The sequence below is a fragment of the Camponotus vicinus genome, unplaced genomic scaffold (assembly GCF_025532165.1).
Source record: "Camponotus vicinus isolate PSW18456_S1 unplaced genomic scaffold, iyCamVici1.0 SCAF_14, whole genome shotgun sequence".
NCBI lineage: Eukaryota > Metazoa > Arthropoda > Insecta > Hymenoptera > Formicidae > Camponotus > Camponotus vicinus.
In genome coordinates this window covers 12106679-12120523 of record NW_028141950.1, presented here as the reverse complement: position 1 = coordinate 12120523, position 13845 = coordinate 12106679, and the positions used below count along the sequence as shown (strand labels likewise).

The following is a 13845-nucleotide window of genomic DNA, read 5'->3' as shown; positions in this document are numbered from 1 at the left end:
TAAAGGATTAAATATTAACAGTATAATACTTATTATTAATAATATTAATAAAAATTATAATGATAATGATATGATGATGATGACAATTATAAGATTGATGATGATGATGATGATGATGATGATGATGATGATTATGATGATGATGATAACAATGATAATGATGATAATGATAACAATAATGATGATAATGATAATTATAATAATAATAAATGCTTATGATAGTAAAAATAACTATTAAAGATAATTATTAAATAATATTATTCAAAAAAATAAATTAATTTATAATAATTAATTTAAATAATTATTTTATAATTAATAATAAAAATTAATTTGATTAGTTTTATTAAATTATTAATTGTATTTAATTAAAATAATTATAATATATATAGTGCATATTTTTAAACATTTTAAAATTTACATATTTATATTTTAATAAAATGCCAAGGCGTAAAATAGAACGGAATTTAGAGGAAAAAGAAAAATTAAAACAACAACGTCGTGAAAAAAAAGCTGAAAATCAACGTCAACGTCGACAAGCTATGAGAATAACAAATGTTGATAATAGTTTACAAAACAAAATTAACCAAGGATATAATATTATTGATCTTGCAAGTGTTAGTGAAGTACATGATAATCACGTAACAACACATGTGACTTCATTACAAAAACGTGTAGAATATCAATCTCAATATCGATTACGGAAAAAAAGACAACCTCAATTAAATATAAATAATATAACATCGATGGATAATATAGTAGAATATTATATTGGTCCTATGGATGTGAATTGTATTCATTGTAATGCAAAACATTTCGCTCCTGAAAAGACATCTAATAAAGGAAATTCATTTCATGATTGTTGTAATCATGGTTCAGTATATTTGCAACCAATGCCTGATTTTCCTGAATTTATTCGAACATTATTTGATGGCAGTCATATAAAATCAAACAATTTCTTTCAACATATTCGCAGTTATAATAGCTCATTTTCGTTTGCATCATTTAATGCTAACTTGATTAATTTTCAAAATTGGCAATCTGGTCCATATTGTTTTAAAATACAAGGACAGATTTATTATCAAATTAATACAGCATTGTATGCTACACAAAATGAGAGTCCAACTTATGGTCAGCTTTTTATTGTTGATTCAAATGAAGCAATAAATTATCGTCTTAATCAAAATTCAAATTTAGATTGTGAAATCGTTCAAAATCTTGAATATATAATGCGGGACTGTAATGTGTTTGCTCATTCTTATCAAATGATGGGTGAAGAATTAAAAAATCAACAATTAGAAATGGAATCTGGTGAAAAATTACCGGAATTACAATTATTATTTACTTTAAAACCAGGTATGGATCGACGTCGATATAATGCTCAAAGAACTAATGAAGTTGCTGCTGTTTTTTATACGACTGCTGATGGAGAAATTCCAGATTCATATGTTATAATACGTAATAAAAATACTAAAACTTTGCAAAAAGTTAGTATTATGGATCCCAATGTTGAACCATGGATATATCCATTGTTTTATCCATTTGGTACTCAAGGATGGCATCGTCATTTAACAAAATTAAATAGTAATAGACGAATAACCAGGGGACAATATATTAAATATCGCATGGCCATTCGTGATGAATTTAATGTTGTTTTATTAGGTCGTCGTCTATTTCAACAGTGGCTCGTTGATAATTATGTAAAAATTGAAAAAGATAGAATTGATTATTGCAAAACTCATCAAAAAGAATTACGTACTGAAACATATCAAGGTTTAAAAGATTACATACAAACTATGGCGAATAACTTAAGTGGACGTATTGGAAAAATGATTATACTTCCTTCTACGTTTATTGGGTCACCACGTAACATGTTACAACATTATCAAGATGCAATGGCAATTGTTAGTAAATTTGGTAAACCAGATCTTTTTATTACCATGACTTGTAATCCAAAATGGCGTGAAATTGAGGAAAATCTCTTGCCTGGTCAACAAGCTTGTGATAGGCCTGACATTTGTGCTCGTGTTTTTAACATTAAAAAAGATTATTTAATTGATTTGATTGTGAAACAAAAATTTTTTGGTGAAGTAGCAGCGTTTGTATATGTTATTGAATTTAAAAAACGCGGATTACCACATATTCATATATTAATTACATTAAAATATAATTTTAAAATAACAACACCACAAATTGTTGATAAATATATTTCTGCTGAAATTCCTGATCCCTATGAGAATCCAATTTTACATAATATAGTCATGAGACATATGATTCATGGACCTTGTGGCGATTGGTGTTTGGTAGATGGGCAGTGTTCGAAACATTATCCAAAACCTTATCTCAAAGAAACTAGAATGGATGAAGATGCTTATCCTTATTATCGTCGACGAAATAATGGTAAATGTTTTGAACGTCCTGGTAAATATATAGTTGATAATCGTTATGTTGTTCCATATTGTCCTACTTTATCAGTTATATTTAATTGTCATATTAATGTTGAAGTAGTTTCAAGTATTAAATCAGTTAAATATTTGTATAAATATATTTATAAAGGACATGATGCTGCTGCTATAACTATTGAACCAACAACACAAAACGTAATTATTGATCATGATGAGATACATAATTATATTGAAGCTCGTTATGTTGGACCTGTGGAAGCCACCTGGCGTATTTTTAGTAAAAAATTACAGGATAAAAGTCATGCTATAATACGTTTGCCAGTCCACCTTCCTAATGAACAAAATATTATAATTGAAAATGAATCTACTGAAGACGCAATGCTTACTGCTTTAAATCAAGTTACTATGTTAATAGACTATTTTTCATTGAACTCACGTGATGAAGAAGCAAGACAATATTTATATGTAGAAATTCCACGTTATTATACATTTAAAAAAGAAAAAATTAATGTTAAAAATGTATCATGTTGGGTCAAACGCAAAAGTCATTTTAATTGTGTAGGACGAATGTATTCTGTTAGTCCAACACAAACAGAATTATTTCATTTACGATTATTATTACTTACAGTAAAGGGCGCTACAAGTTTTAATGATTTAAGAACTGTAAATGGACAATTTTATCAATCATTTTCAGAGACATGTTTAGCTTTAGGTCTAATCGAAGATGATGATGAATGGAAACAAGCTATGAATGAAGCTGTTGAATGGATGATGCCACGACAACTTCGTAGATTATTTGTTCGTATATTATTACACTGTCAGCCATTACAGCCAGAACAGTTATGGGAAAGTTTTAAAATAGCAATGTCAGAAGATTACATCCGACATTTTGGTATGTTACAAGGACAAAATAAAGCATATGAACAAATAAATAGTATACTTCGTGCTGAAGGTAAAAGTCTTGCCGATTTTCCACAAATGGAACAGTTAACAGAAAATAGTACAGAGGAAGATTACGTGACACTTGAAGAAGCTATGGAAATAGGTACCGAACAATACAAACAATTAAATGAGAAGCAAAAAGAAATAGTCGATCTTATATTAAATAGATTAGATAGTGATACTAATAATAATTATTGTTTTTATATCGATGGTCCGGGTGGATCAGGGAAAACATTTATATATACAACTATTTATTATTTAGCTAAAATTAAAAATAAACGCGTATGTACAATGGCTTTTACGGGCATTGCAGCGACGTTATTACCTGCTGGAAGAACGATTCATAAAACGTTTGGATTACCAGTTCCATTATTTGCTGATTCATCATCTGCTATTAAAATCCAATCAAAAGAAGCTCAATATTTAAAAGAAACGGATATTTATATTTGGGATGAAGCACCAATGGCCCCACGATATGCTTTAGAGATTATGGATCGTACCTTGCGTGATATTATGAATAATGATTTACTTTTTGATGGAAAAATTGTTATATTGGGTGGTGATTTTAGACAACTTCTCCCTATTAAAGTACGTGGCACTCGAAGTGAAATTGTGAATCTTTCTATCAAATTTAGTCCTATTTGGAAACATTTTGTAAATTATTCTTTGATACAAAATATGCGAGTTCTTCCAGAAGAAATTGAATTTGCAAAATTTTTATTAGATATGGGAGATGGTATATTAAATGATTCCAATGATAATATACAAATTCCTGAATGTTGCATAGCACCTATTAATGTTGATATTGTAGAAGATATATATGGTGATTTAATACGAAAAAAGGAATTTGATAAAATAACTAAATGTGCTATACTTTCTGCAAGAAATATTGATGTAGATGAAATCAATAAAAAAGTTGTAGAATTATTAGATATAACTGGTGAACGAATTTATACGAGTATAGATAGTACTGTAAATTGTGGTGACAATGGTGATATTGGAGAAGCTTTGTTACCAGAATATCTAAATAGTTTATCTCCATCATCTCTTCCTCCTCATGAATTACGATTAAGACCAAATTGTATTATTATGTTGATCAGAAATCTTAGTATTAATGAAGGTCTTTGTAATGGTACTAGATTAATGATTATGGAACTTACTGATCATTTATTGAAGTGTAAAATTTTAACAGGTGATAAAACAGGAGATATTGTTTTTCTAAATCGCCTAACATTATATTGTGAAAACGTTTATCCTTTTACTTTTTCAAGAAGACAATTTCCTGTAAAATTAGCTTTTGCTATGACAATTAATAAATCACAAGGACAGACGTTTGATAGAGTAGGTCTTGATTTTCGCAAAGATATTTTTAATCATGGGCAACTTTATGTTGCTTTCTCACGAGTTCGTTCTTGGCAAGCATTAAAAGTTTTTCTAGGTAATCAAAGAGATAATGCTTATGTCAAAAATTATGTGTATAAAGAATTATATTTCTAAACTTTAAAATATTAATTTATATGTATAGACAATTTTAGATATTTTAGATATTTTCATTTTTTATTTGATTTGATGTTTTATAAAAATATGTAATAAAAACATAGAAATATATAATAGAAAGATGCAAAATTTCTCTATTTTAAATTAAATTAATAATAAAATTTCAAATAAAAAAAGATTCATGAAAGATATAAATTTATAAGCATTTTTTCTCATAAAAGTTTAAAGTTCTTAGTAACAATTTATAAATGTATGAAAAACGTAATTTTTTAAAAAGAATATTATTTTTAGTTAAATGATACAACGTAATTCTAAATGATATTTAACAAATAAAATTAAAAAAAATAGAAATAATTTATAATTTTAAATATAATTATTTTTTTAAACATAATTAAAATTATATTTTTAGAGGTTTTAATTTAAAAAATAAAAAATATATGAGAAATATATATATGTATATATATATACAGGGTGGTCCACGTAGAGTGTTACAAATTTATATTTCGGAAACGAAGCAATTTAGAGAAAAATGTTTCAGACAAAAGTTGTATGGTTTCAACGGAGACATAAGATGATGTCATTAGTTTGACCTTGAAGAGTCACCTAAAGGTCACGTGAAGGTCACCTCCAACTTTTTAAACGGGACACCATATATGCTTTTACATATTCTTGTAGCTCATCTCGAGAGCTTTCCAAAACACTATAATTAAGTTAATTTTCATTAAGTACTTTCCGAGTTGTGAGGCTTAAAATCATTTCTTAATTTTACATAAACCGTAAAATATCTTATAAAATATTCATTTTTCGATTATCTTACCTTAATACTTTTATGTACAAAATAATAAGAGGAATCAATTGGTGTAAAGAAAACACATAAAAAAGAAAGAAAACAACAATTATGTGTTTTCTTTACACCAATTGATTCTGTACATAACCAATTATTTATACCAATACCAATTATTTTGTACATAAAAGTATTAAGGTAAGATAATCGAAAAGTGAATATTTTACAAGATATTTTACGGTTTATGTAAAATTAAGAAATGATTTTAAGCCTCATAACTCGGAAAGTACTTAATGAAAATTAACTTAATTATAGTGTTTTGGAAAGCTCTCGAGATGAGCTACAAGAATATGTAAAAGCATATAGGATGTCCCATTTAAAAAGTTGGAGGTGACCTGCACGTGACCTTCAGGTGACTCTTCAAGGTTAAACTAATAGCACCATCTTATGTCCCCCTTGAAACCATACAACTTTTGTCTGAAATATTTTTCTCTAAATTGCTTCGTTTCCGAAATACAAATTTGTAACACTTTACGTGGGCCACCCTGTATACATATATTATATATATTCCATGTTCGCGAATCCTAGCACACCCAGTATACTAATATAAATAATAAGAAATATTGTGACATAGATGTTGACAAAAGGAAATTGTATATTGTAATAACAAAAACAACTACATAAAATAATATAATACATTCAATATAATATAATAATTTTCAATAATTTAATCATTGATCAAATATAAAGTTTTCCTTGATTACTAATTCTGTATTTCTATAAATACATAAAAAAGGAACGCGAATTTATCTTTGCTAGATGAAGAAAAGGAATACCTATATGTATATATATATATGTGTGTGTGTGTGTGTGTGTGTGTGTGTGTATACACACACACACATATATATATATACACATATATATATAATATTTAAAATTAAAACTATATGAATATATATGTGTGTGTGTAAAATATATATATATATAATATTAAAAATTAAAAATATATGAATAAATATATAGGGGAGACTGGGGACAAAAGTAATAGTGTCATGAAAGTAATAAGCCTACTACTAACCTACACAATATATTGAATAATTTGTACTATACAGTCAAACACATACGCCCTAATGCTCTTCCTTTTCAGCTAATTGTTGTAGAACGATCGCTCCAGTTGCACATGCAGGAGTGAAATTAGTGTATTTGCATTATTCACGTAAATATTTCTTGTTTTAGTTTTTTTGTATCTATGCCTAATTAAAGTATATATATTGATATAATTATTTGCCGGTGCATTCTTCTAAAATATATTCTTAAGTATTTATAGATGATTTGGATAAGTCTTGCATCATATTTGGGTTATAATGCTTTTATTCTAAAAAATGTGTCCGAAGACAAAAATAACACGACACTCTGTGGACGAAAGTAACATGTTTCGATGCTTAGAGTGTAAGGACTGGTCCCATAATAACTGTACCAAAGGCGATTCTTATTACGTATGCCATAATTGTGAATCGGAATAGACCAATCTTTTTTGTATTAGTAGTTATCATACAATTATTACACTATTACTTAGAATTAAACTATTATTTAGACTTAAAAAATCACAAAACTGATGTGATATTAAATATAATTATTTTATAATATTATTTATAATTATTTTGCTTAACGAAGATTATTTCTTTTAAGTTTTTCAAAGATGATAAAAATAAATATTTATTTTATTTTTTATTTTAATATAATACAAGTTTATAATAAAAATTATAATAAAAATTATCTTGTTTAATAAAAGATTATAATAAAAGTTACCTTAAATTGAAAAAAAGTCATATTTATTATATTTTCGCGAAAATAAGAACTGGTACTTTTATCCCCAGACTATGTTACTTTCGTCCCAGACCCCAGGATAAAAGTAACAATCAACGTACTTGCGAAAAGCTATAGTAGCTCTTTAAATATCTATCATTTGAGATTGAAACATAAGTATAATAATAGAATAATAAATAGTTTTTTAATATATAATCTTTTTTATTATATCTCTGTCGATAATTAATAGCTGACCTGTAATACAAAAAATGTTACTTTTGTTCCCGGTCTCCCCTATATATATTTTTTTTTCTGAAGCAATTAGGAACTGAGATTTGTATTTGTTTATATTTATGTACATAAAATAAATGGCGCGCGCGTAGCGCGCGCTTATATTGTTCTAGTTGTAGACAAAAAATAAAAAAAGGATTTTGTGAAGCTTAAAATTTCAACTTTAACGCGCTATCGTTAGTTTTTTAAAATTTTATATCCTCCTTGTGCTTTAAAAAAGAACAATTTTATTCCTTAAAATTACGTATTTTTGACACTCTACAGTTCGCTAAAAAAATTTTTCTCGAAAAATTCACCTCAAATTACATAAACTACATCATTTTGCCTACAAAACGCTTCTTTTAAATTTTCCTACGATTTTTTTTGACCGAGCTACATGACTTTGAAACCAACCTTCTTTTTATGTGAAATGACGTATACCGCCGGCATTAGCGTTATCCAATGTGCACCACGTGGAGGTTGCCGGTCGGATTATGCACATCGTGTGTGTGTGTGTGTGCGCGCGCGCGCGCGCGCGCGCGTCTGTTATGAGTGGGACCCGTTTGACCACATTAATATTGATCACGGTGATATTGTGTGTGAGAATATGTACGCGCGCGCACACACACACACACACACACACACACACTGATTGTTACACTCATCGCGTATAGCAATCAGCTGATCGCGGCGAGCGCCCCATGTAATCGCCTATATCGCGCCGTCCCTGCCTACCTCTTGTACTCGTTCTGTAATTAGTTAACTATTTTCCTTTATAGTTTAAAAACTAAGCTCCGGGCAAAATTTTGCAAGAGGAAAAATCGTCTTAGAATTCATTCAAGAATTTGATATTTTAAACACAAATGTTTGTTCAGAATCACCTTGTACATTGCGACGATTATTTTATTTTACAATTCCTCCTCGGGTATTAGAGAGGAGGTAAGAGAGCGAAAACGTCGTCAAAAACACAGGACGAATAGAGAATACTCGCACTCGGAGGAACAGGGATAGAGGGTGTTCTCGTACGAGCCGCGGCGAAGCGAAGACCGTCTCGAGATCTCGAAGTTGGGCGCCAGATACGGTCTTTCACGTATCAGTTCGCTAAACGTCAAAATAACGCGAAAAACGTTTGCCTTATTCGCCACGGACCGACTAGCTCGTCTAACGGTAGAGGGGCAGGGTCTATGGAAAAGTTATTTGTTTTATACGAGGCTTTGGAAATTCCGAAAATCGACAAACATCACGGAATTTAACGATCACGAAAGGCGAACACTCAAATAAATTACGCGGACTTAATATAAAAAGAAAATATAACAAATTTATTCAAGAAAAAGAAATAAAAAGAAATAAAATAAAAGAAATAACAAATTAAAGAGAGAAATAATGATAACATAAATCAGAAAATTTGAAATAACGAAATATAACAGATATTCGTTCGACGGCGGTAATAATCTACAGGGTGTATCTAAAACGATGCACTAAACTTTAGGAGCGTATTCTAGAGGTCAAAATAAGACTTTTTTTTCTTATGAACATGGGTCCGCAAATGAACCCTCCTCCGAGCTAAAATTCGAAAATGTGTGAAATTGACCAAACACCCGCAACGCAAATTTATTTATCTCTCAAGAGAGGATGATAGGTAACGTCAAAACCCTTTTTTTCTGAAATACAGCCAATTTTTAATTTTTTCTCCAAACTTTAGGGGCCTCTAGCTCGGAAGGGGGTTCATTTGCGAACCCATGTTCATAGGAAAAAAAAGTCTTATTTTGACCTCTAGAATACGCTCCTAAAATGTAGTGCCTCATTTCAGATACACCCTGTATAATCAGATGGATCGAATGTTTACACGAAATCGAGAATAGAAGAAAGCGCTAAGTCATTCCTTGTATTTCTTCTAGCCCGTTTTTATGGCTAGACTCTGCGAGGCCGAACGGCGTTTCGAAAACGTAACGGAAATTCGACAATATCAAATCATCGATTTATTGTACCAATCTATTCCCTTTACTTTTTTACTCGCTATTCTAATCGACAGCAATATGTTCGACAGGATGCTTAATAATGGAGCGAGAATAATTAATTAATTTGCGAAGACGGAAAATCTCGCTTGCGACGAGCACAGTCGATGCGATCGATACTCGACAGCCGTCGGACGCCGCTTACTTTCTTTTCGGTGTAACGCTCTTTACTTACGCGAATCTCTCGGATTTCGGCAATCTCTTAATTTGTCATAATCTATCACGCACCGCGACACACTCACACACCCGACAAATATCACGGAATAGGCGCAAAGCATACACACAATAAGCGCGACAAAGACAGAACGATATTCGCAAAGTCAAGACACGCAACGGTCACACATACACACACGCTAATTAATACACGAAAGTCGCATGAAGATCGATTGCAGGGATGTCTTACGCGGCTTCGACAACACGTATAGCGAACGCATTCCCCACGATTTACCGCGCACGTGGTCGATATACGAGAGCCGGTCGCTATGCGTTTCGCGACACCCCGAATCCCGGAGAGAGACGAACGGCTTCTTATCAACTACGGCCGACGTTACGATTGTCCTTGATGCCTCGGTCGCTTGTCTGCGGTTGCCCGAAATGCACGAAAATCAAAAGCTCGGGGCAAAACCCGAGCGACAACGAGACACGAAAATGGCGACGGCGACAGAGCGGCTGGTCTACGGACGGAATCGCGTACGTGGCTCACAATTTAGAGATGGGCAACCTTACCGATACTCGCTCCTGTAGCCATGATTCTCGGCTGCGATACACACTAGACGACAACGAAAGATTTACAAGAGACTCGAGACAACTACACGTTGTGAGCGCCCGCACCAGAGTGTCTCCCTGGATCTCGCGATCCAGGGTCGATAACGGCGTCAATCCTGTGCGCAGGGGTGCGCGGATTCGCGGCCAATAGCGCCGCGACAAGCGCGATATTATTGCGCCCCGCGACAACGCCGTATCGGGGACCGTAACGGCCCCGATAATTCAAAAATCTTAATTTCGACGACCCTTCTATCGACGGTCTTCTCACGCCGATCGTTTGCCCTCCATCCTCGGAGGATAGCGCCGACCGGGCGCTGCAATCCCGATCAAAGACAGCTGTTTCCTTTTTACGATGTTCATCCTCTTGCCGATGGAGGCGAATTCCATCCGCGACTCTGCGCTGTCCTGTTCTTCGGGCGCTATCTCCGCTTTCGAATCGGAGGCTGGAAGCGCCGTGTTGGTTGTCGCAAAAAGATTCTTCTTTTTTTTCTTCCCGGTGTTCTCCGGCGAGTTGCCCGACGTACAAAATAATACAAAAAAAAATAAATATTAACGCGAAATATCAATAATTGCTCGTCTCCCCGGAGATCTCGATACGACTCTCGCAATCTTTTTCTGGTGCGGCCGCTCGGCTCGCGCCCCGTCAAGATTTTCGGGGCGGATAGACGCGCGTCGAGACGGCAACGTCACAATATATATATATATAAGTAATAAGACTAGGCGGGTTCTAACCCAGGGGCTCCGAGGGGGGGGGGGTGAGGTGCGAGGGGGGAACCCCGGCGGGGGGTGACGTCACGTGCGGGGGAGGGGGCGACGTCACGTGCGGGGAAGGGATCCGCGGCGCGAGCGATGGATGAGGGGGTCCGCGAGGAGAAGGGGGATCCGCGGAAAGAAGACGGTGCGAAGGTGTGAGAAGGATAGCGCTAAGTGTGTGAAGAGGACAGTGCGACAAGGATAGCGTCAACGTACGACAAGGATGACGTCAACGTGAGACAAGGACGACGCATTGAAAGATGACGCATAGGTGGGAGAAGGACGACGCAAAGGTAAGTGAGTGAGTGAGTGATAGCGACGAGCATATGAAAGAGAGAGAACGATAATATCGCGAGACAACGTGTACGAAAGAGAACGATATTGCAAGAGCAACGCGTGCGAGAGAGAACGATAGCGCGAAGAGAACGCATATGAAAGAGAACTATAATATCGCGAGACTCAGAACGATAATAGCGCGAGAATAACGCGTGCGAGAGAGAACGATATTGCAAGAACAACGCGAGTAAGAGAGAGAGAGAGAACGATAGCGCGTACGAAAGAGAGAACGATAATAGCGCGAGAACAACGCGTGCGAGAGAGAACGATATCGCTATACTTACAACTAGCGCAAGAGAGAGAGAGATGCAAGGGATGGGAGCGCAAGGAGAGGCGTGTAAATAACTGCAATTTTTTCTTTTTTTTTAAATTAAAATATAAAATTTTTTAAAAATTTGTTATACATTTTTGTGTCATAGCGCGAGAGAGATTACTAATTCTAAGCGCGTACGAAAGAGAGAATGATAATAGCGCGAAAGAACAATGACGAAGATAGAGAGAACTTAAGATTAACGCGTGCGAGGGAGAACGATATCGCGAGACTTACAACTAACGTGCGAGAGAGAGATAGCGCAAGGGAACGCAAGGAGAGGCGCATAAATAATCACATTCTTTTCACAATTAAAATATATAAAATTTATTTAAATGTGTGTGTAAATACATTTGTGTGTGTGTGTGTGTGTGTGTGTGTGTCTAATAATAGTAATATAATATTAATATAATAAAAATATAATAATAATATAAAATATAAAAAAAAATATATATATATGGAGAGGGGGTGATGCGCCAGGCTAAGGGGGAGGCCGCTCCCGGAACAGAAAAAAGATGCTGCGTTAATAGAAATATATTACGATAAGATTTATAAAAAGAAAAAAACACATCTGTCAATCCATTCCTGTTCCTCCACTCCTCTTTCCTTCTCCTCCTGCTCCTGCTCCTGCTCCTCTTCCTGAATCCACTCTTCCTCTTCTATTTCATCGTAGGGCTCTTCCCCGAAGAGCCGCCGCAGGTCGAAAATATCTTCAACCTGGTGATGGCGACTCTCCGGGGTGTCGCCCCACATATAGGAGAAGTCCTCCCTCTCAGCCCGGCGCACCGCCCGCACCCACTGCCTCCATTGGATATTCATGAAACCGGGAATTTCCACCTGGTCCTGGAACTACATAAAAAAATATTCATTTAAAAAATACAAAATTTTTCACAAAATAATCACAAAACACTACTTACGTTCCATGTAAAAGTCATGTTTAACACGACGATGCACAATGTATCCATTAATTTCGTCTTCCAATCTTTATAAACTTGAAGAACGCGATCCATTATTTTTTTTTTTAATTTTTACACACTGTTAAACTCTTCTCGACTCGCGCACACGATTCAGAACTTTGTAACGAGGCAACGAGGTCTCAGCACGAGATTTTATAGTAGAGATGTGGCATTATCATCATATCAGAAACGCGTCGTAAGACAAAAGTACGGTCCCATGCAACTCAGCGTGGTATATAATACAATATTAATATTATCATACCGCGACTTTGTGAGGAGACAATCGTCTCGTTACGAAACTTTAGAATAGGGACGTATCATTATCGCTTTACCAAAAACGCGGGAAGACACGTCGTAAGACAAAAGTATGCATGTTCCCATGCAAATTAGCATGATATAATATAACATTATAATATAATGCGTCAACCCTGATCGAACGGTTATCGAACGGAAACGAACGACCGTCGAACGGCTATCGAACGGTAATTGAACGGTCATCGAACGGAAATGAACGCCCGTTGAACGGTCATCGAACGGAAATGAACGACCGTCGAACGGAAACAAACGCTCGTAGAACGGTAATTGAACGGTCATCGAACGGAAATGAACGGTCATCGAACGGAAATGAACGGTCATCGAACGCCCGTCGAACGGAAATGAACGCCCGTCGAACGGCTACCGAACGGCTATTGAACAGAAATGAATGGCTATCGAACGCAAAACTATATTTTCAATTATTATAAATTATTCTTCAATATGTCTGCAACCTTATTATGCTGTATGGGTATCTTCGTTTGCTTACCAAGTGTTGAAAAAATAAATCTTTCATCAGCCGGCCATGTATAATTTTCCTCATATTCGAAGTATCTCAATATCAAGCGAAACTTGTATAAAGTTCCCGATTGTAAATCTTCCACATGGTATATTACTTCTTTGTTATAATTCATTTTAATATAATTCATTGTGTGCCACTTTTCTGCTGCAATATCTCTGTACTCTAGTGTAGAAA

The 13845-nt window shown here is 34.2% G+C and overlaps 1 protein-coding gene across 1 annotated transcript; it reads left to right on the top strand.

The window, feature by feature from the left end:
* Positions 1-1265: 1265 nt before the first annotated feature.
* On the top strand, positions 1266-4632 carry LOC145964893 (uncharacterized). The gene is made up of 6 exons (XM_083088049.1): positions 1266-1998; positions 2257-2397; positions 3097-3447; positions 3658-3948; positions 4069-4536; positions 4616-4632. The coding sequence occupies exons 1-6, from the start codon at positions 1266-1268 to the stop codon at positions 4630-4632; spliced, it is 2001 nt and encodes a 666-aa protein (XP_082944175.1).
* The last annotated feature ends 9213 nt before the right edge of the window (positions 4633-13845 follow it).

What these genes read in the sequence shown, in the direction of transcription:
- LOC145964893 (XM_083088049.1), top strand. Translation starts at nt 1,266, where the DNA reads ATGGGTGAAGAATTAAAAAATCAACAATTAGAAATGGAATCTGGTGAA. An exon ending in TTATCGTCGACGAAATAATG is followed by an intron (nt 2,398 to 3,096) that starts GTAAATGTTTTG and finishes AATCATTTTCAG; the next exon opens with AGACATGTTTAGCTTTAGGT. An exon ending in TGAAGAAGCTATGGAAATAG is followed by an intron (nt 3,448 to 3,657) that starts GTACCGAACAAT and finishes CGGGCATTGCAG; the next exon opens with CGACGTTATTACCTGCTGGA.